Source organism: Callospermophilus lateralis, chromosome 13, assembly GCF_048772815.1.
Source record: "Callospermophilus lateralis isolate mCalLat2 chromosome 13, mCalLat2.hap1, whole genome shotgun sequence".
In the NCBI taxonomy this organism is placed as follows: domain Eukaryota; kingdom Metazoa; phylum Chordata; class Mammalia; order Rodentia; family Sciuridae; genus Callospermophilus; species Callospermophilus lateralis.
This window is the reverse complement of record NC_135317.1, coordinates 83,056,872-83,079,782: the sequence shown is the minus strand read 5'-3', so window position 1 is coordinate 83,079,782 and position 22,911 is coordinate 83,056,872. Positions and strand designations below refer to the sequence as shown.

The window sequence follows — 22,911 nt, the reverse complement described above, 5'->3', positions numbered from 1 at the left end:
AAAAAGATTTAGTTCAAAGAAGATACTTGCCAAATGCTATGAACTTCTCCTTATTTTAATGCCTTGAAAGAAATTCTACATAAATTATACTTTATCAAAAAAGCGTATATTTAAGCTTAATGTTTATTCTACTTTGATATTTTGTTATTGATTAGTTAATAATAATCACACATAAGAATAAAAGTAATAAGCAACTATCTGCATAATGAGCTTAATTTTCCAATGAAAATATAGTACTTCTATGCTTTCATTGTGCTATTAGTCATTTCATTTTAAACCCATTATTCATTGCATAGTTGAGGACAGATATTGTCTACTTTTCCATAAAATTGAAAGGATATTTCTCATTTATCAACTTTTTTATTAGAAAGTCTATACTTAATTTTCTTCTTCCACACTTGATGAATTAATAAAATTTAAATCTAGTAGACAAATAAGGTACCTAATCTTGTGTGATGATCTTATTAAGGTAGCAAATAATAAGGGGGAAGTGAGACCACAAGGAAGTTGTGTGATGATGCAGGACATTGGAAGTACTTTCATTATCTGATTTACTTCTTACATCAAACAAAGGTCTTCTATTTTACATTCATCTTTAATACGTCTGGTAATGTGTAGCAGTGTCACTCATACATATTTGTTCAAGTGAAAATATGTGAACTTCTATGTAAACATTTTTAATTCATGATTCTCCCCAAATTGGAAAACAAGGCAGATGCCCTTAAACTGGAGACAATAAATAAATGATGGTATGTCCATTCAGTGGTATACAACTCAGCAATAAGAATGAGCAAACTGTATGTAACAAGATAGACTAATCTCAAATGCACCATTCTAAGCAAAGGAATCATACTGAGAAGGCTTCATTTATGTCATCCTATAAAAGAAAACTATAGGTGGACAGAATACACATCAGCAGTTGCCAGCGACCATTGGGGAATGGTTCAGTTCTGAAAAGGACACAGGGGAATTGTGTGGTCTTATGAACTGTGTTCCATATTTTTAGTATGTTGATGGTTAGCTGATAGAAAGTATCAAACTTATAGAAAGCATCCAATTAAAAATGAAATGAATATAATATTACTTATTATATTATATTGGGAAGTATATAGTAGGGAAGTCTGTAGTAGGATTAAGAATTTCAAACTCCCAACTCAGACCCTGGGATGTTCACCATAGCTTTTTGTTAAGCCTTGACAATACTTTCTCTGTTCCCCCCCCAAAAATGCTGAACCATCTCTCAGCACCTCAGCTATCAACATGACAGAAAAACAAAATAACATGCTTAGGTACTGGGCTCACTTCTTAGTTTCTTTTATTCCTTTGTTCTTGGACATTTAATTGTTGTCTATTTCATTAACTCCATGCTTTATTCAAGCATAATTGTCTTCAGAAAGAGTTTTGATTTGAAAGTTATTTTGACATTTTAAAGGAAATGTTGGCTATGTCCTTTTTCATGTCCGTATTCATTTCAAAACAGTATTAAGATAATTTCATATTCTAATGTAAAGAACATATATTAGGATATATCTAATATGTTTATACTAAAACAATTTTGTAAATATTTATTATACCTTTAGTCCTGTGACAAGCACTGTGGGTGGGGTATGCACTGTATAAAGAACATTTCCCAACCTATTTGACTTACAGGTTAGCAAGATAGTTAGCTAGCTTAAACTGCCCAATTAACTAATAGGCTAAGTATCCTTGGAGTGCACGTAAAATGGAAATTTGTCTGAGTCTTGAGTTTTCACCTCACATTATGTAGGGAACATTTTAACATATTTAAGATTTAATAAAAGTTTTGACACTCTAGTATTCCATTTCATGTATTATTTTTAACTGTTGTCATAATGTTAGACCTTTACTTTATTTCAAGTTTTTCTTTATGACAAATGTTTTTGTAATATACATTCTTGTATGTAATACAAAATTCATTTGCTGATTTGTTTCTTTGGGATAGAATTGTGGAACTAAGAGTACTGAGTAAAAGTACATCAAAAATCTTATTGAAGATTTTACACACATGTAAGTATTGAATATGAGTTTAAAAACATATCACTTGGATAGACTCTGAATTGTGATTTTCTCCCCCCACTGTTAAAACTCTTTGGTTCCCCAGTGGGTTGTTTTTTATTTAAATTCTGTATATCATTTCTATTGAGCCAATAAAATGCTTACTGCCATTTTAGAATTTTTCATCCCTGTAGAAACAGGAATGTTTAATTAAAAATACTTTTTGCTTAATATATTCACTTTAAGGGCTTTGACATTTCTATCAAGCTTAATAACATATGTTTCATAATTTTTAAGTTTTAAAGAAATACTCAATCTAAATATATAACCCTGAAAATGTGCTGAGTTTCAAATCCATAAAATAATACTACAATCATGACTAACTGAGAAAGAATATTTTCACTCATTATTTTTTGCAGATAGGTAAATGTTTTTAGTTTCTCCATTTTCTTATTTTTTTTATTGTATAAATTGTATTTGTTATTGACAGTCAATTGTTTCTTTGTGTTATAACAAAACTAGAAGAGTACACTTTGCTAACCCCATAAATTTCTTCATAAAGAACATTCTTCCCTTTTCAGTGCTATGATTTCATTATTTTATCCCTAGATTGCCGTTTTTAACTTGTTCCTTGGGTAAGAATCCTTTGAAAAACGTCTTTCAATGAATATCGATAAACAGATTCCAGTCTCTAATGTTAAAGCAAACTGTGTATTAGATAAAGAACAATGTATCACTGCTACAAAAGAATGAAATATTGGGGTTGGGGCTGTAGCTTAAGGGCAGAGCACTTGACTAGTAGGTGATCCTCGGCACCACATTAAAAAAAAAAAAACAACAAACATTCTGTCAATGTACAACTACCAAAAAATAAAAGTAAAAAAAAAGAAATATGAAAATTTCATACACACATATTTCAGTTAATAAACTGATTACAAACTTTGAGATCTTCTTTGCATTTTCGGGTGTTCCTAACTGGCCATTCTGGTTTGTGAATTGTGTGCACACATGTTCATTTTTCATTATTTTAGTGTGCTTAGTATTTATATGGATTTATAATGATCAAACTAGTATAATATTAGGAGACAATTCTTGCATAAGATTGTAGAAAGGATGAGAAAAAAACAGGTAATTAGAGTACTTACTGAAGAATTTTAAATATAGCTTATTTTCTGGTAGTCATAATTCTAGTTGAAAGAAATGCAAATTTTTTATTACTCTAATGTAAAAATTAATATTCTTTTTATATTGTATCTTTAAAGTCTGAAAATTCCTAATTTTGGAAAGTTTACAGAAAAACTAGAACAAAATTCCATGAAATCTTGGATTTACCCCATGTTGACTTTGTCATAATGTATAATAATACAATTTTTAAATGGAGCATTTGAGATTCAGTTGTAAGTATGATTTCCCTTTTACCCCTAAATAACTCATCATGTATTTTCAGAAAACAAGGGTATTTTCTTACGTAATGCAATTTTATTTTTAAAAATCTGGTACTTAACATTGTTATACTTCTAATGTATAGACCTTAGTCAAATTTTAACATTCATTCAAATTAACCAGAATAACCTTTATACCAAGAGAAAATCTTGGATTTTTCTTTGGATTTAGTTATTTTCTTTTGACTCCTTCTAGCCTGGAACACAGTATTTTTTTCCCTTTTAAGACAGTGACAGTTTTGAAGAAGATAGGCCAGTTATTTTACAGATGTCCTTAAATTAGTCTTAGCTGAATTTACTCATTGTTTAATTTGGGATTTATGCCAACAAGTATATGCAAAAACTGCTCAATGTCAGTAGCCATCACAGAAATACAAATTGAAACCACTGTGAAATACCACCTCAGAATAGTTGGAATGACTATTATAAAGGATAAAAAGTGCTGAGGATGTGGAGGGAAGAGCATTCTTGTTCACTGATGATGGGAATATAAATTAGTGCAGTCATTTTGGGGGGAAAAAGTATAGAGTTTCTTTAAAAGACTTAAAGCTGGAATTATTATGGGATCTAGCATTCCTACTGATGGATATGTTTCCCAGTGCTATCTGCCCTCCTATGTTTATTACAATTTCATTCAGTGTGGGATACAATTGAATCGAGTTCTGTGAACAGATAAATGTATAAAGAAAATATGGTACATACACAGTGGTGTACTTCCAAAGAAGGGAGTTTCGTCGTTTGTGACAACCTAGATAGACTGGAATACATTAAGTGAAATAAATCGGGCACAGACAGATAAATACTGTTGCATAATCTGATTTGTATATAGAATTTTTTAAATGTTGAATTTAGAGAAGTCGAGTACAATGGTGGTTGCCAGAGGCAGGGATGATTGGGGGGTTGGGGAGATGTTGGTCAGAGATTACAGAATTTCAGTTAGATAGGAGGAATCAGTTCAAGTGCTCTGTAGTACAGTACGGTCACTATATTAGATGGCAATATATTGTGTTCTTGAAAATAACTAAAAGAATAGCTTTTGAGTGTTCTGAATACTCAAAACCAAATGTGAAACATTGTATGTCAGTTCAAGTTAGCTCTCCCACAATGAATACAGAGAGTATCATAGTGCATACAATGAATATGAAATTTTTATTTGCAGGTTAAGAAATTTTAAAGATTCAAAATTGGCATTTTGGCAGAAATATCATTGAAATGATATTTTCTTCCAAAAACATCACATGTGGAGTTTTCTGATGTCTCTATGTCCCATAACTGGTGATGTTAACTTTGATTATTTGGCAAAGATGCTATCTTGAGGTTCTTTACTACGAAATTACTTGTTTCCCCTTTGGAATTTTTTGTGGAGGAAATGTTTTTAGACACTATGAATGATTTGCTTCACTAATTTTATATCCATTGATGATTCTTGCCTGAATTTTTCCTGTGATGACTAGCAGAGGATGATCTTAAAATGGCACCATTCTTTCTTAATTAGATAGCATTCTTTTGTGGAAAAAAAAGCCTGTCTGCTTTCTATTTATTAATTTATGTATTTTATGGACTGATGAGTTGTTAAATTTCAGTGGGTTATAATCTGATACTTACATATCATCCAAAAGGTGGCCAGTGGGAACCCATTCAAGCTGGCTTTTGTATCCTAATATGGCCCCATTGTTCTTTGAGCCTGGCATTGTTTTCTGACACAACAAAATATTTGAGGCTGAGCTTAGCCTTTCCCAGCTTCAGAACTGGAACCACCCATTTCTTTAAATGGTCTCCATTCCTTTAGGTGGAGAATGCCTTTATAAAGTGAGATTGGCACTAGGTTAATGTTTCTAACGATAAATTTTGAGATTGGGATGCTCTAGAAACATTCATATGTCTCCTTTGAGATTATAAATGCCCATTAAGGGGTTGGGGATACAGCTTAGTTGGTAGAGTGCTTTCCTCCTATTAACAAGGCTCTGGATTTAATCCTCAGCATCATGCACAAAATAAATAAAATTGCTTATTAAAATGCAGAAATGCAAGAATGAACTATTGAATCTAAGTCCTCATTATTTTTGTGTTTTCTGATATAGATACATCATTACCCTCAGTAAAATGCACTTAATTTTTCTTCCATCTTTCCAAAGCTTCATCTCCATTATGGGAAATACTGGATGACTCACTTAAATGGAGACAGGAGGGTGAGGTCAGGAATATTCCTGCTGAATAGTGACTTGGGGCCAAGAACAATATTTAGTTCTGCATTTGAGATTTTAGAATCTGCCAAGTATCAGTTACTCTAAAATTTCCATTATGTTCTTCCTTTTTATAGGTGTCATTCATCTGTATACCTAAAGGTGTCACTGATTTCCCCACCACCACACGCACACATAATAATTACGTGAATAACTGTATTTTGGTGGGGGTAGTGTTGCTATTTTAGTATGGTTGTTCCTCTGTTTTCTTCCTCATAAGTTTTAGTTGCCTTGGTCATGAAATATCTTGTAATGTTCTCAGAAAGTATTTAAATGTAATATTTATCTTGAATACTGACCATTTCATGAATAACTTTGAATGTTTAAGAGAAATCATTTCAAGACAGGAAAACTGTTAGACAAGCTTGGATTAGTGTACTTCAATCTTTCTCAATTCTGAAAAAAAAATTCAGAAACTTTTTGAATTCTCTTCAGATATGCAGTTTCATATCTAAAATTTCATATTGCATCAAAAATGAGAACTACAATGGAATTATCAATACAATATTTGAAAATGTTGTAATCCTATTTAATGAAAAGAATATATGGGTGTTCTTTGTTGCTGAAATTGAATTTAAGCTTCAAATTCAGTTAGAAATTTCATCTTCACAATTATGAGATTGACTAGTCTTTGTATCCTTCTTTGTTAAATGACTTTTTTTGTTGTAAATGAAGGAAACATTGTTATTAGCTAAACATCTTTAATAAAATTAACATTTTTCTTTATAAAGCCTAGTTACAATGTAGGTTTTTTTAAATGAAAATCATTACAATGAGTAAAATGCACTTAAATTTTCTTAAACCTTTCCAAACCTTCTTTTTTTTTTTTTTTTTTAATCGTGTAACTAAAATTATAGTTATCAGTTACTTTGTAGTTGGTCAAGAATCAGGTTAGTTCTTTGAGACATACTGGCTTATTTCAGATCAATTTCTAGTATATTTTTAAAGATGAAATTCACTGAGTTTGGATTTTATTGAAATAAAAGCAATGGAAGTGTCATGACTTGATTTGTTAAAACATTACTGTGGAGAATGAGAGCCCAGGTAGTAGACTATTATAGTGGTTCCAAATGGAGACACAGTGATAATTGATCTTAAGGTAATATTAGTGACAATGGGGAAACACACATCAAGCTGTAGAGGACAAATGACACTTAGAAATGGGATATGGGGAGCAGGGAGTTAAGGGGAAGGAAGACTAAAGGATAAATTTTTGATTTTGGACTAGAACAGTTTTCCTGGAAGTATGGTAGAGTGACTATTGGGGATACGGTCCTTGAGTTCACTTCATGTGTTCTTCAGGATAAAAGTGATTTTTATAACAATACTAAGACATCATTTGCAAAGCCACTGGTGTTAGCTTGAATCAGTGTGGTGACACCAAACTATTTTTTTGATATAATTTTTTAGTTGTAGTTGATACAATACTTACTTATTTTTATGTGGTGCTGAGGATCGAGCCCAGCACCTCACATTTGCGAGGTTGAGTGCTCTACCATTGAGCCACAACCCCAGACCCCAAACTATTATTCTTTACTTGTTTGAAACTTGGATTTTTATTCTACAAGTATCTTTTAAAAACACCTTTGAAGGAGGCTGGGGAGTGTAGCTCAGTGTAGAGCACTTGCCTGGTATGCATGAGGCCCTGTGTTGGATCTTCAACATCCCCTGCCGCCCAAAAGTCCCGGATGATGTGATAAAAGAATATTATCAAACATCTACCTTGGATTCTTTTAACAATATATAAATGTGATAAAATGGGAAGCATGTTTAAAGTAGTATGGCAGCAAATTGGTCATGTCAAGGAAAAGCATTTGTAAGGTATTTGAAAAGCATGCTGAGTAACTTCTGTTTTTTGTGGACACCATTTTTTAAAAACTGTTTTAAAGAAGAACCACTGAAATGATTTGTACCAGTGATGAGATCTGAACTTCTACATTGAAAATCACAACTTTGGAAAATTTGTGTTCTTTACTGTGACTGTGATACCGTCTAGGTACTTAAAGACCTTTATGATAAGGTTAGTGGTAATGGATGTGAGTTCTAATATGGTGTAAGAAAATAGCTTAATAACTTGGTAAACTAAGTATTTCTGGATGACCGAAGCCATAAATCGTGTATCAGTAAAAGATCTACTCAATGGACGATGTAGACTTTAAGAGTAAGAAATTTCATTGATATGATTCAGAAGTCTACATTGCAGTTACCCTTTAGTGATCTACCGTCTGCCACGTTTGCTGTAGTGTCAGAGTATCCACTATGACATGAGTGGCTATTAAAATACTTTACTCTTTTCCAACTATACATTTGTACAAAGCGAGACTTTTTACAAACTTCAACCCAAGTATGTAGCAGATTCGCTGCAGAAGCTTCCTCTGAGGATAGAAATAGAAGAACCTTGCAAATGCTTCTTTTCTAATTTTTTGAATGTTTTGAAAAATGTAGCTTGTTTTCATAAGATACTATGTATAAATATATAATGGGTTTATTGTTATTTGTAAAACAAATTTTAAAGATATGCTAATTTATTAACTTCTAACATAAGGAATATAGAGCTATATAATCCATATTAGCCAAAGAGTTTTAGTATCCTCAGGTTAAAGAAGTCCAGTAACCCAGGAGTTTTGAGAATTGTGTGTCTGGACCAGCTGAGTATAACATGTAAAGAGAAAAAAGAATTGGGTTTTGAAGGGACGTGATAGATTGAATCCTCTACTCAGGTAGAAATGCCTGGTGGGCAGTTGAATTCAGGCATTTGTAACTGAGATCTTAGTACATATACTTATGGTAAAGATGTATGTTTCAGAGTAATTAAATATGAATGGTATGGAAAAGCCCTAAAATCTGATGGTTTGAGGAGAGGGTATAGAGTGTGTGGGGGGGAGATTAAAGTCTTAGAACACTTAAACACGTATGAGCTTCAGATAGAAAAGGGAACTTGGAATAGGTGTAACACAGAGGGAAGGCCAGGGGGATGTGGACCATAGTACATCTCAGCAAGTGGGCTACTCAGTTGTGTTGAAAGCTGTGGAGAATGAATCACAGAACCTTGGTGATGGTCCTCACTGGCCCATTAGAAAGAAGTGTTGCTGTAGCTTGTTACCTTTCCTTGCTTTCAGTCGCGGGGCTATCCTCTGTCTCACTATTATCTTTCATAAAGTCAACTTTCTCAGTTTTTTAAAACCTAGCATTAGCTCCCTGATATCAACTGGATAAACACCATAATTTTTTTTTTTTTTTTATGAACTGACACCTGTTTATTTTTACTGCAATATTTTTACTGCTAATTCTCCATCAGCCACGAACTGTAATTTGAAGTTACTTATGATATTGTGCTATGCTTTAGAGTCCTTTGTGCTCTTTCTAGAATCCTGTCTTCCATAGGTTATCCTTGCATCGTTAACTTTTCCTGTTCATTATTTAAAACTTAGGGCAGGCAGCACCTTCTCAAGGCAGCTTTTTTTTTTTTTTTGCTTGAAGATTTGGTGAATTTCAACTTCGTTGAATTTGATGATGGCTTTTTTTTTTTGTCATTAACTTCATACTTTGTAGCAACAATTGTTTCATTTTTGTGAAAGGCATGTATGCTTTCATGAAACAAATATCCATTTAGCCAACTATATATGCCAGTCATTGGAAATATACCTATGGACATAGGTCCCTAAAGCATAAAATTTTTAACCTTGGAGATAATAGGTATTTAAAGTATTTTACATATTACAATGTATTTTTACTTGATTTATGTAGGATTAAATAGCATTAAGAATACAATGCACATGGAACCATTTTAAGTATTACAGATTTTGTTACTTTTTATTCATTAGTTTACATGCAACATGAGAATTTTATGCAGATTTTTATTTTCTAAGCAGAAGCTCTTTGACCTTCTGTCCAGGATGCTATTGTAATTATTTCTATGTTACATGAATAGTTGGGTTATGTCACTTTAGGTTTCTTTGTGTTATATATTTCTTTTTCTTTACCTTTTCATAATTTCTATGTAGCCATGGTCAAATATTAGTAGGTATGCTAAAACCACACATATATAGCACAGAATTTTTGTGTTCCTGGTATCAAGTTGTGGAATACTTAATGTTACACAATGTATTTCATTAGTTAAATGTTACTAAAAATTGCAGAGCTGGGGCTATGGCTCAGCGGTAGAGCGCTTGCCTCACGTGTGTGAGAAACTGGGTTTGATTCTCAGCACCATGTAGACCTCTATTTTATTTACTTATATCAACAACTAAAAAAAAAAATATATATATATATATATAAATTACAGGTCTGCTTGAATTCTTTAGTATATTTACTGTCTCTAAGAGATTCATACAACAGGTAATATTTATTTCCCTGAAGTCTTTGACCAAGAAACCTTTGTCATACCCAAAGAGTTCATCCCCAAAACGAATGTTTTTTCCTCTGTAGTTTTTATTGTTGCGTATTAGTATATTTACGATGTATAACAATATAATTTGCCCTGTATCCTTCCACATCACTTACCCTTCCCTTTCTTTCTCCCATTTCCTTGTCCCTTTGCTCTATTCTGTTGATGACCCTTTGCTTTTCATATGATCACCCCCACCTTTTCTTTTTTCCTCTCTGGTGCCCACAAACGGAAGAAAACATATGACCCTTAATCTTTGGAGTTTGATTATTTTGCTGAACATGGTGGTTTCAAGTTCTATACATTTTCCTGCGAATGAAATAATTTCAAAAAACGAATACTGATTTAACGTCAAAAATGAATCAACATAATTAAAAATTTTAACAAACTAAGGTAGAAAATCATATGCCTCTCAGCAGAAACAACCATTTGACAAAAATCTTGTCTTTTGGAGAATAGAAGGGAATTGTCAACCTGATGAATCAGGGCATCGATGAAAAATGGAAGCCAAAATTATACTTAATGGTAGAAGATTGAATACTTTTCTCCTAAGATGAGGGACAAAAAGATGTCTTCTATTCATTGTACTAAAGGTTCTTGCCATTGCAGTAAGGCAAGAATCAATTGAATAAGCTACTTGAACTAAGACAGTGGGAAAACAAAAGGTTAATAACAGTAATTAGAAAATTGAGAACAATTCACAATATGTAGCAGTATTAAAAATATAAAACAGGAAATAATGAGGAAAAAGATGTGAAAAATCAGTATATTGAAAGTGAAAATTTTTTCTTTTTGGTACCAGGGATTGAACTTGAGGATGCAAGCCACATTCCCAGTCCTATTTTACGTAGAGACAAGGTCTTGCTGAAGTTCCTTAGTGCCTTGTGGTTGCTCAGGCTGACTTTGAACTCGTTATCCTCCTGCCTCAGGCTCCTGAGTTGTTGGGATTACAGGCATGTGCCACCTCATCTGGCAGGTTTCCGATTGTATGGGGGAGGTACTTCACATATCATGAGTCTTCAGCATAGGTTTAATGAACCAATGGGTGAATGTTTTATAATTATAAACAAAGTATACATAAAAGGTATACATAAAGTATACATAAAAGTCATATAAAGATTGGCCTTGTAAATTTAAACCTAATGTTTTTAGAATATAAATTGCCTTAATAGGGATATCAGATATTAGCATGATTATAAGAAGCTTAGTATGATATTGTAATAATGTGTAGGGTAAAAGGAAGTGTCATAGGTCTATAAGGTGGACTGCAGAAGGGACCATTTGGTAAACAATAGTACATTAGAGAAGCAGATGTGGTTGAGACTAAATATTTGTGTGAGCTAAGCAGCTTGGATTTAGCAAATGGCAGAAATAAGAGCACAGGGTCTGTTAATTTTTGAAGTATGACGTGAATCTGTCATCTGAATGCTTGTGTCAGGCATATGATTGACATGAATTGGTAATGCTTACATTATCTAAGTTTCAACTTTACACTTTTTGTTTTCCCCAGAGTTCTGAAATTCCTATTGCTTCAGACAATGGATGAGCAATCACAAGGAATGCAAGGGCCACCTGTTCCTCAGTTTCAACCACAGGTAATTTATTCAATTTAAGTGGGCGTATGCATACCTATCTGTATTAAATATGTGTGAAGAATAAGATGGTACATTTACTTTAGGAAGTAGCCCAAAATGCTAATTTTGAATTTCTAAGTTTTTGTAAGAATTATTTGCTTTAAAATGTATTGTCATACTTGCTTCCCATGTACATATGGAAACCAAAGAGCAGCTTTGTCTTTTACCTTTATTTGAATGATGTACAGGCCTTAAGTGTGGCTAGTAGGCCTGGGGCGGGGAAAGGGGAAAAAGTGAGACTGTCTGGAGTGCCTGCTATCCTTTTTTAACCTGCTTCTGCTTTGGTGGCTGATCTATCTTGCCCACAACTTCTATTATTGTTTTTCTCTGTCAATAGTAATAATTTCTCTTTTAAAGTAGTTCCTTGTTTTTTGTAAAATGGAAAGAATATTTCAGTAACAAATGTATATACATTATTGAAATTTACCATTTGTTATTAATGCCTGTCACAAAGCTCAGTATGTAACGATATGTTTAAAATTAACATCCCTGTGTGGGGCTAGACATCATTTTTATTGTTTTCTTTCATAAAGACTGTTTTTCAGCTTGGTGTTAAAGGCATTCTGTAGTAGGTCTCAGATATACTCTCTTGGCCTGTCCTAGTTTTTCTCGGATGGTATTTCTGAAGGTGTTTGAGGAATTGATAAGATGTTGTTTCAAATGAGATCTGTAGTCAAATAGGTTGGGGGTAAACAATTGCTTATGGCAATACCTGTTCGAAACCTTCCTGTACACATATGCATTGGGAATTTTGAAGAGAGTGATATAGGGTGTAGTGGTTTCCGGTCTGATCTATGGAGTCCATTTCTTTTAATGTATCTATTGACTTCTCCCAGAAGTACACTTCAGAAAACACTGCCTACAAAAAAGCTACCTTTTCTGCTTCTGTGATGTTTCTCATTTTGCACTTTCCTCCAGTTTTTGAAATCCTGTGCATCTTTCAAGGACCGTATAAAATGCCACTTCTGCCATGAGGCTTTATCTTGAGCTGAATGTGCTTTCTTCCCTTGGATACTTGGTTATTCTTTGCATCTCTTTCCTGGTACTTTTGACACCTTTTTGTATATTTTTTTTTTTCCCTAATGGGCATTTTCCTTACCTCTTACATTAGGTTAAAAAATTCGTGAGGGAAAAGACTGTCTGCCCTGTGGTACCTACATGTAGCAAGGGCTCAATAAGAATACATAATTGAAACTAAGCAGGAAGTCCTTAAAATTAACATTTTTAAATTACACCTTTACTTCATTGCACTTTTAGGTTCCTTTTCTTTGTTACATCAACCTGAATTCCCTGACTTGAATTGAGACTTTTTACCTTAAAGTTAAGTCCAATATTTTAATTTTAAGAAGACTATTTTTCTTAAATTGACTACCTGTATTTTGGTTAATGGTCATAAATTTTATTATCAAGTTTATCATAACCTTTATCCAGTAGATATAGACATTATCTTGGTGCCAGTCTTATACACATATGCACACTGTTGTACTATATTGTTTCTAGTGAAGACAATAAAAGAACACCTCTAAAAATTAGGTAGTTCATGTTGATTTTGAAACCCACAGTTTTGAACAGTCCTGTTTCAAAGAAAAAAAAAAGCACTTTCATTTTTGCCTCCTACTGACTTGCCAACCAGGAAAGGTCGAAGTGGCAGGAGGAGGCAAAAATGAAAGTAATTGTTTTCTTATGAGACTAGGCTGCCCCACGGTATAAATTTCAAAATTATAGACATGGTTCTGCATTTCTTTCCACACTGTTCCTTTCGTTTCTACCTCCTGCTGCTGCTCCTGTGTGGGGGGACCTCTTTCCCTGTTGGAAACAGGCAAGTGTCATCCCAGGCTCTAGCTGCCTTGTGCTAGGTGGGGGAAGGGAGAAGACCCTCACCCCCTCCCACCCCACCCCGCTCTGCCTTCAGACTGATGGTGTGAGACAGTGAAAGAAAGAAAGATTACCTGACAGGAGCTTATGGGCGTTATTGCTTATTAAGTCTTTGAAAAATGTTTCTGCTCTCAGTGGCATTATTTTACAAGACTGGGAAAGGACAGCCTCTGCTCCAGGTTGACAACCTCCTTTTGTTTTGTTCCACACCATTGGCCTGAGTAATGGGGGTGATGTGGCAACATATGGTTAGCCCAGTGACTTCTTTCACTTTTGTAATGCAAATGTAAGTCTGGACACAAACAGAAAACTAAGAAAGTAGGCTTTCTAAGTGTCAAGTAGCAACTCCCTGTTACAATGATGAGTGATGTATATTCTCAGCATATCCTTTCTTTTTCTTGTTTCGAGATGAATAATCTAACCCCATGATGTATAATATGTGGTCTCATTTTCATTATGGTATGAATTCCTCTTTAAGTTATAGAATATGAAATTCATGTGTCCTTACTTTTTTTCTTTTTTGTATTACTTTCATTCTCATGAACTTACGGGAAATTGTTTTCCTATTGGCCATCCTCCCTAGCTTTCTTCCTCCCTCGAGTACCTCTAATGAAGAGGGTTCCAAAAGGATATTTTGACAAGATTCTTGTCCTCAATATTTTCTTTCCCTTTATCCTATTGTGGAACAATAGATTCGGGTTATTTTTTTACTTTCTTTTTTTAAATTTAGACTTGCATAACAGATGCTGATGGAGAAATAACAAAACATTTGCTTTTTACTGTAAGACCATGGAAATTTAAAACACACTACAATACAAGTAAAAACATTGAGTATTTTGATTTGTGCTTATTGCATGAAGCAGGCTATATGTTGCTTTCACTTTATGATGAAGTTAAATATAAAACAATTATTACCAGAGTGCAATTCTATGAATTTCTCGGAAGATTGTAATAATAATTAGGGGCTTAGGTTATGGCTTTTTATTTTATTTTGGTAAATTTGATAATAAACACTTTGCCATGAAAGGGGGAAGACAACACAGATCTGCAGGTGTGTGCCGGAGGGAAGGTATTTTGTTTTTACAGCTTAAAAAGTATTAGAATCTTAGTTTTCTGACTAAGGTAAGGTAGACTCACCATTGTTTAAGTTTCATGGCAGTGCAAAACATCTTTGATTTATGATTTTGCATATCTGTGAAGTGAGCATAAAGACAGGAGATAAGGTGTATCTCAAAGCATGTTCAGGGTAGTCATCAAGGTTTATTGGGGGCCAGAAAGAAGATAGACCCCATGGACTCTATCCAATAGATAAGATTTTTGCATATGATCTCTGTTACCTTCCTCTCAAGTTTATCTTCCAGATTATTCTCTGGGCAATAAGGATTATTTAACTTCTTTTAATAAACCGATTTTACAAAGGTACTTTGCCATAAATCATTTCATAGAGCTTCTGTATTTGAAAGTGTTTATAAAAATATAGGTAAATTCTTATAACAGTTCAATCTTCATTGATGTAGGTGCAAGAGAATGACCAGTAGCTGTTTTGAGGAAAGAAAATTGTAGTTTAAATTGATGGTCATGAATCTTAACTAAGGTGGGATGCTTCTCTGCAATCGTGTCCTTAGTCCTGTCACTCCCCATGCTCCTCTCTCAAATCTTTTTAAAGTCTCAAAATGTCCTTGCCAACTTCACTGTCAGCTGATACCATGTTTCTATTTCGCTGAATGCACTGCAGCTATCAGAAAAGAAGTTCCACATCCTCCTTCCAGTATCTTTACTCATGTGGTCTCACTTTGTTGCTATCAGATGATCTAAGCACATGGCTCTCAAAGGCCAACCCTCCTAGAGGCCCCAGATCCCATCTCTGTTCTCCACTGAGATTAGCACTGTCTACTGGGTACAGGGCATTTTTCAGTGTTCATCTTACTATCAGATGAATTATACTCTGCTTGAAACCATTTCTTTATCTGGCTTCTGGGGATCTTGTTTTCTTCTTGACATTTTGGCCTGCCTTTGCTGATTTTCCTCATTCTGTAGTGCTTCTTAACAATGGTGTGCCCCAGGACTTGTTCTTGGACTTTGTATCTTGGACTTTGTATCTATCCTTGTTCCTTACTTGCTGATCTCTTCCAGACTCATGACTGTTCTGGAGACTCTCAAAGTCAGCTTGACCTGGACCTTGGTCTCTTTCAAGCTCAATACACAGTTCCCTACTTGACATCAAACTTGCCTACTTTAACCCTAATGTGTATAAAATTGAACTCTAAATATTTAACCCCAAGCTGTGCTATCCCTTGTCTTCTCTAAGTTAGTGGCAAGTCCATCCTTCCTGTTCTGTTCCTGAGGTCAAAACTCTAGAGCTATCCCTGACTTCTCCTGTTTCTCTCATCTCATTGAGTTTAGTGGATACCCGAGGCTGTTGATTACCACCTCTGTTGCCATCACCTAGTTGAAGGTTACTTTAATTTTTATCTGCTGTATTTCAGTAGCTTCCTAATTGGTCTCTTTGCTTCTACCCTTGTGCCCTTCCTTCCCTGTCCATCGTTTCCACCACGGTAGTCAATGACCCTTATAAAATTTCAGTCAAACTGTGTTTTGTTTAAAGCCTTCTGGCATTATTCCATCATCTTCTTCAAGTATATATTTAAACATCACCTTCTTTTTTCACTTGGTGAAAATTGAATCATCCTTCGATTTTTTTCACCAAGTGAAAATCGAATCATCCTTCCCACCTTGAATGCCTTCCCTGTGCTGTTTTTTTTTCCACACAATGGGAAAAAAAATGCTTATCACTTTTTTTTTAAACATGATCTTTTTTAGAGTATAACATCCATCCCTGAATCCCAGAATGGTATACATAGTAGCCGTTCAGTAAATACATGTTGAATAAATACGGTTTCAAATCATGCCATCCTTTTGTCTTCAAAGATCACCTTTTAAATATTAAACTATGTAAATATCTTAAGATTTCTCTTTCATTACATGTGTAACAACCCACCCCATCCTTCCTTTCATGTGGAATTTTCCCACCACCTTGGTTTAACTAGAACCCACCTCTATCCCCCTACAACACCATTTCTCCTGTAAGCCTCTCAAGTGGAGGTTGGTTATACCCCTGGGTTGGGAGATAGCAACAGCAAGCTTCTCCACCCACAATGCCTCTTCCAGGCCACTACTACAAGGATGGGGAACTGCAACTTGGAGGCTTGTGCTGTCCAATTAAAGAACACTTATTACTATTATCTTCTGACCTGATTGTCCCTCATATTAGTTAAAAATTGATCACTATGCTCAGTCCTAATGTCTTCATGCTAGGTAGTAAAACTGCTGCTACTACCAGTACCTATTAACTACTGAGGCCTTGCACAGCACCTTCCCTGTGCTTGACACTTCAAATACACTGCCTCATCTAATTCTAACAGGCAACTTGTAAGGCATTATTTTTCACATCTTACAAATGAGGAGACTGAGCCTGAAGTATGGACTAACTTGCCCATGGTCGCAGAGCTAATAACTGGTGGTGTTTGGATTCCACCCAGCTGTCTGATTGCCATCCAGAAATTCTTTAGCTGTTATAAAGCTCCTCAAATGCTTTCTGCCAATCTTAGTACCTCATTTCTTTTATATATATACATATGTATATAAATAACTTCAAAATTTGTCTTCAAAGTAAAATTTATTCTATTGTGCCCAAGATTGCACTTTGGTTTGTGATTATTACAACCATCCATCTAGTTGCCTAACCTAGAGACAAGGGATCTGATCCTTCATGTTTAGGTAATTTCCATATTCTCTTGATTTATACCCTCTAATAGATATTGAATCTGCTAATTCTCTCTATATTGATTGGACCCAGATTATTGTCACTTGATGCCTGGATTATTGCTGCAGTGTTTGTAACTGATTTCCTCATCTCCATTTACCATTTCTGGTCCATTCTCTATAATGCAGTGAGTTACTTTGCTTAAATATACATCATCTTATAGTCTTTGCCCGATTCCTTCTGGCTTCTTATCCTAGGATGAATTCTGCATTTTAAGAATGTAACTTAGAAGATCTGCATCATGTGGCCTTCTTGCTCTTTCCTACTTGGGGCTCAGATTCAGCCATATCTTGATTGTAGCATGCTTTCTTTTATCTCTAAATCTAGGGTGATAAGGTGGTGGTCTCAGGTGGTGTTCAAAGAAATACAGTCACTAATGGCTCATTAGAATGTATATTTCTTACAAAAGTGGCTTTATGAAAGAGACTCTAGGGGAAATATCATAGTAAAGGAAATGCATAATTTGAAAGATTAAAAAAAAAAGGTTCCTGTGGGGGGAAAAATGATTATGGGAGGTTCCTTACACTAGTGTGCTTATTATATCAGTGAATGATAGATAATGGTAATGTGCATGTGCTTGTTGAGTAGATAATTAAGCTCTAATTGAAAGTTAATTTCTGCCTCTTCACTTAAATATTGGTAAACTATATTGTGTTGTATAATGTGACTTTCAGTTTCTTTAGCATTATTTTAGGAAAAAGTATGGCAATGAGAGTACTAAAAAGGCTATCACATGAGAAATGATTTCAAAATACTTAAAGTATCTTGGAATTTGGATTGATCGCATTTATATGTGTAAGAGTGAGAGGTCTCATATATTAAAGGAAGAACCTTGAGAAATTTAGGTGATTTTTGAAAAGAATGAGAAGACGGGATTTTCTTGTCTGTTGTCTTGGAGTTGTACTTTGAACAGTTCTTTCAGAGTGATTGTGGCCAAAGATGAAGCTGACATTAATCAAACTAGCTTTCCAACTTTATTTGGAACTGAGTGAAAAGCTTGAAATAGTCTCAATAATCGCAATGATGAAATCTTCTGTGTTTGAGGGTGAATTTGATATTTGAGAATAATCCAAAGTCCTTTAGAGCTATATATTGACTTGGTGAATAAAGTAAATAGTCTTGGTATTCTTTTTGTGACCAAAATGATATGTTATTAAAGGAGACCAATAATTTTCATGTGACTCACAAGCTAGCTGTCATTATAACTTCAAATACAGTGTTTCAGGCACATCTGCAGTGGTGGAACCTTTCTGGATAAGACCCTAGCCTCTCATGTGAGCTGAAGAACAGAACTGAATTCATGCATTGGTTTATTAGAAGTCAGTGGTGGTGTTTTTACATTTAGGATACCTATACATTTTATTTTCCTTTATATTTTTAGCAGGTAAATGCTATGATCTTGTCACACAACTATTGCCATGTTTCACATAGCTTTCTTACTATTCATTAAGCAAATACTTCCCAAATTTAGGAATTTTGATAATTCAGTCACATTAAGTATAGGCGAGTACAAGGGAATAGGAGTCTCTAGTAGAGCTGTTAGGGTATCCCTTTGGGAGTGAGGTGAATACCTGGAACTAGTTAAATGTTACACTAATCTTCAAAACCATTAAATGGGGGAGCAATGAAAATAAAAAATATTCCCAGTGTGAGTGAGCACAATGAGAAAGAAAGCTGAATGTGATACCCTGTGGAGCATCAGCATTTTGGTGAAGAATATGCAGAGGAGCCGGAAGCAAACAGGTTTCTCTAGTGCAGTGGTTTATAGCATAAGCACTGAAGTTAGTGTGGGGTCCAGTATAGGTTTCCCACTTGTTGGTTATGTGACAGAGGGCAAGTTATTGCACAACTAATGTCTCAATTTTCTCATCAACAAATACAAAGAATAATAGTTGTTATTTTTTACAGTTGATATGGAGCTTTATTTCTGTATTTTGCTTGACATGTAATCAATATGTTAAATGTTATTAATGATAGTGATGATGATGATAAAAGGTTGCCAATAATTATCGTGGTACACAGATTGCTCCACCTATTGCTTTTTCCTACGGTCTGCCTAAACTGCTTCCATAGCCTTGTTTATTTGAGTAAATGGCATCCTTCCAGATGCTCAGGCCAGAAATCTGCATCATTCTTCATTTCTCTCTGTCCTTTAGTCTTAATACTCAATGTCTTGACTCGGGTCTCTTGACCTCAAGATCATACCTTGATTCCTTCTGTCGTTGGCATCTTGCTGTAACTCCTCAGGCCAGGTCTGTTACCTTGTGTTCAGTTTCCCAGCTTCATCTTACTCTGCTCGTCCTCCCTCCCAGTTCTTTCTCTACACAGTGCCATGAGTTGCCTTTGTAAGGGATGTCTCAGAACACAGAACAGTCTCCTTGCTTCAAAACCAAACTCCTTGCTGTTGCTGTGAAAGCTCCATGTGGTTCTGTCAGAAATTACCTCTTAACTTCTTTCCTTATTACTGTCTTCTTTGCTCACCACCCTCCAGCTGCAGTGTGTTTTTTGCTTTTCATAAACATCAAGCTTATACCTTCCTTAAGACATTTTTTACACCTTGTTTTCTTTTTTGTTTTTGTATTAGATAAGTCCAGGTATATAAACAATGAATAATTTAATTTAAAAAAATTGAAAATATTTTAAGAATTCAGACATTGTTTCCCCCCACTACTGGTAACTGGACCCAGGAGCATTTTGCTACGAACCCATGTACCCAGATCTTTTTATTTTGAGACAGGTCTCACCAAGGTGCCCAGGCTGGCCTCAAACTTGAGATCCATCTCTGCCTCCAAAGTGTCTAGAATTATATAGGCTGTGCCATTATACCCAGCAACATTTGTTAAGTATAGTTATATTCCAGATATAGAATGGGACAAACTTGTACTCAAAATTTGTTACTTCTACAAAATTTTAATTTAAAACAGGTCTCCTGCTTCTTCTTTTATTGGTACATTAGACATAATGGTGGAATTTGGTTTTTGTCTAATTTTTGTAAATGTCAGCCAGTCTAAAGTAATCATCTACTTATTTTCTAACACATCAATGTAGTTTATTTCTCTGCATAGTACTCATAGTGCAGAACAAATAATGGATATGTTTATCGTTAAACCCTTTATTAATATTTGTGGGATAAATGAATAAATTTTCAAAACTGTCTTTATCAGTATCTGTCTCAGTAAAAATCTTTTCTCCGATATTTAACTTTATTACATGTAGGTGGTGATTTTCATGGGAAGTGAGGGAGATGGGAGTGTCTGTCATTATCTTATGATAACCTAGGAGAGAGTGTCAGTTTGGTGACATCATTGGAATGTAGTAATTAATAATGCTGGGTAATAAAATTAATGATGATTAAATGCTACACATGCCAAGGTCTTATAAATGTTTAACTATGTATTTGATTTTATTTGGTCACTCATTTTCCTAAGCTGCAGTGAATTTCTTCCTTTATTTGATAAAAAGCTAGTTATAGTGATTAATAGCAGTTTAAACAATGTTGCCATCTTACATTTAGGTGTTTCTAGAAATAGTTCCCTTTTGAAATAGGGAGATAAATTTTCAAATGGGAAGTGCTGCAAATAATTAGGCATGCTGGGTTTTGTCTTTTTTGGTTTTCAGTAAGGTCTGTAGAAGATAATATAGATTTGTTAGATATTGTCAGGACATTTTGGCTTGAATAGTTTGGAGGTGAGTAATTTCTATTTAAAGATAAAAAGAAAAAAAAGTTTGAGCATGTATGTTAAATATTGAAGGGCATTTCGAAGTTTTCTTACTTTTAAATCATGGAGAAATTTAATAAATTAACAAATTAGTATATATTTTTGTTATTAAGTAAACAAGCGAAAATCGGCAAGAGGAGATGTTTGATAATGAAAACCTTATTAATGGTGATAAATATTGTAAGTAATACTGGCTTGTATATTAAATAATTGATAACAGTACCTCTAGGAGTTATCAGGACATAATTTTCTCTATGGGGAGTCTCTTGGGTCCATGCTGTGACTTTTCTAATTTCCCTAGAGAGAATTATGATAATGTTTTCCTGAATTATCTTATTGCTCAGTAAGTGTCCTGGCCTTCAAATTTTACAGGAAATTAAAGAAAATAATTTTCATCCTAGGAAATTATTACTTGTTTAAGGGGTGTGTACCTGTGAGAATAGAGCCAGTGGCACACACAATGGATTTTTGTTTTAAAATGAAAAGTAGTATTATAAAGAAAGCACAGCAAACAGACATGTAGAAGTTAATCCCAATTACTGTTGTTAGCTAGGTCTGATGTTATGTGATTAGAATTCAGATCACAAGATAGTCATTAATAGGAACTTAGAAATTTAAGGTATATATAAAGCTTCATTCACTCAAGTGTTTACTTTCTTAATTGATTTTTGATTTTGAATATTTTGAGATATCAGAATACATTTATAATATGGCCTATTAGTATATGTATGGACCTAGATTCTTAAGAGCCTAAACTTAAAAAAAAAAAAAAAAACTTCCAAGATTAGTTTTACTCACACTCCATGAAATGAGGAATTGTGTGTTTATAAATAGTTATTTAAAAACAAAGCTATATAGCAGCATGATTTACAGTAGCCAAGTTACAGAAGCAGCCGAGATATTTAGCAATAGATGAGTGAATAATGAAAACGTGGTGTGTGTATTTGTTTTATTTGGCCATAAGAATTAAGTTATATTAGAGAAAAATAGATGGAACTGGAGACTATGTTGAGTGGAATAAGCCAGACTCAGGAAGCCAAGGGTTATATGTTCTATCTCATATGTGGAAGCTGGGGATGGGAGAATATATATGTGTGCATATATATGATGTGTACATGACTTCCATGCATGTATGATTTTGTCAAAATGAGCCCAACTATTATGTATAATGCACTAATTAAGAAAAAATAAGGGAAGTAGAGGATGGGGATTAAGAAGGAAGAGGAGATGAAATAGTAATATAATAGGAAATGAAATAGTTACGTGTTTGTACAAATACATCACAGTGAATCCCACTAACATATATAATCATAATAAAACAATAAAATACAACTTAAATTAACAAATTAGTATATATTTCACTTAAGTAAAAAAAAAAGTGAAAATCACCAGGAGGATATGAGTTTGTGATAATGAACCTTATTAATGGTGTTAAATATTGTAAATAATACTGGCTTATGTATTAAATAATACCTTTAGGAATTATTATCAATTATCAGGACATAATTTTCTCTATGGGGAGTTTCCATGTGGAAATGAAAGTGTAAAGTGTTATAGGAAGTAGGATAGAGATGGACCATGGCCAGAAGCAGAAGAAAGGTTAAAGCTTTTTTATTTTATTTTTTTTATTTTGTTTTCCTGAAGGAGGTGGGAAAATATTCAAAGGTTTCGAAGCTGAGAAATAAAAAACCAGTGAACACTCATTAATAAGACGGATTTTGTTTCCATGTATGTATGAGTTTGTCAGTATGAACCCAACTACTCTTCATAAC

General features: G+C 34.1%; 1 protein-coding gene across 3 annotated transcripts in view; it reads left to right on the top strand.

The window, feature by feature from the left end:
- Positions 1–22,911, top strand: part of Nek7 (NIMA related kinase 7) — a 125,640-nt gene that overhangs the window by 42,283 nt on the left and 60,446 nt on the right. For all 3 annotated transcript variants that reach the window (XM_076872887.1, XM_076872885.1, XM_076872886.1), the window contains exon 2: positions 11,599–11,683. In XM_076872887.1, coding sequence (XP_076729002.1) covers positions 11,627–11,683 — 57 coding nt within the window. In that variant the 5' untranslated portion in view covers positions 11,599–11,626. The remainder of the gene's footprint in view (positions 1–11,598; positions 11,684–22,911) is intronic.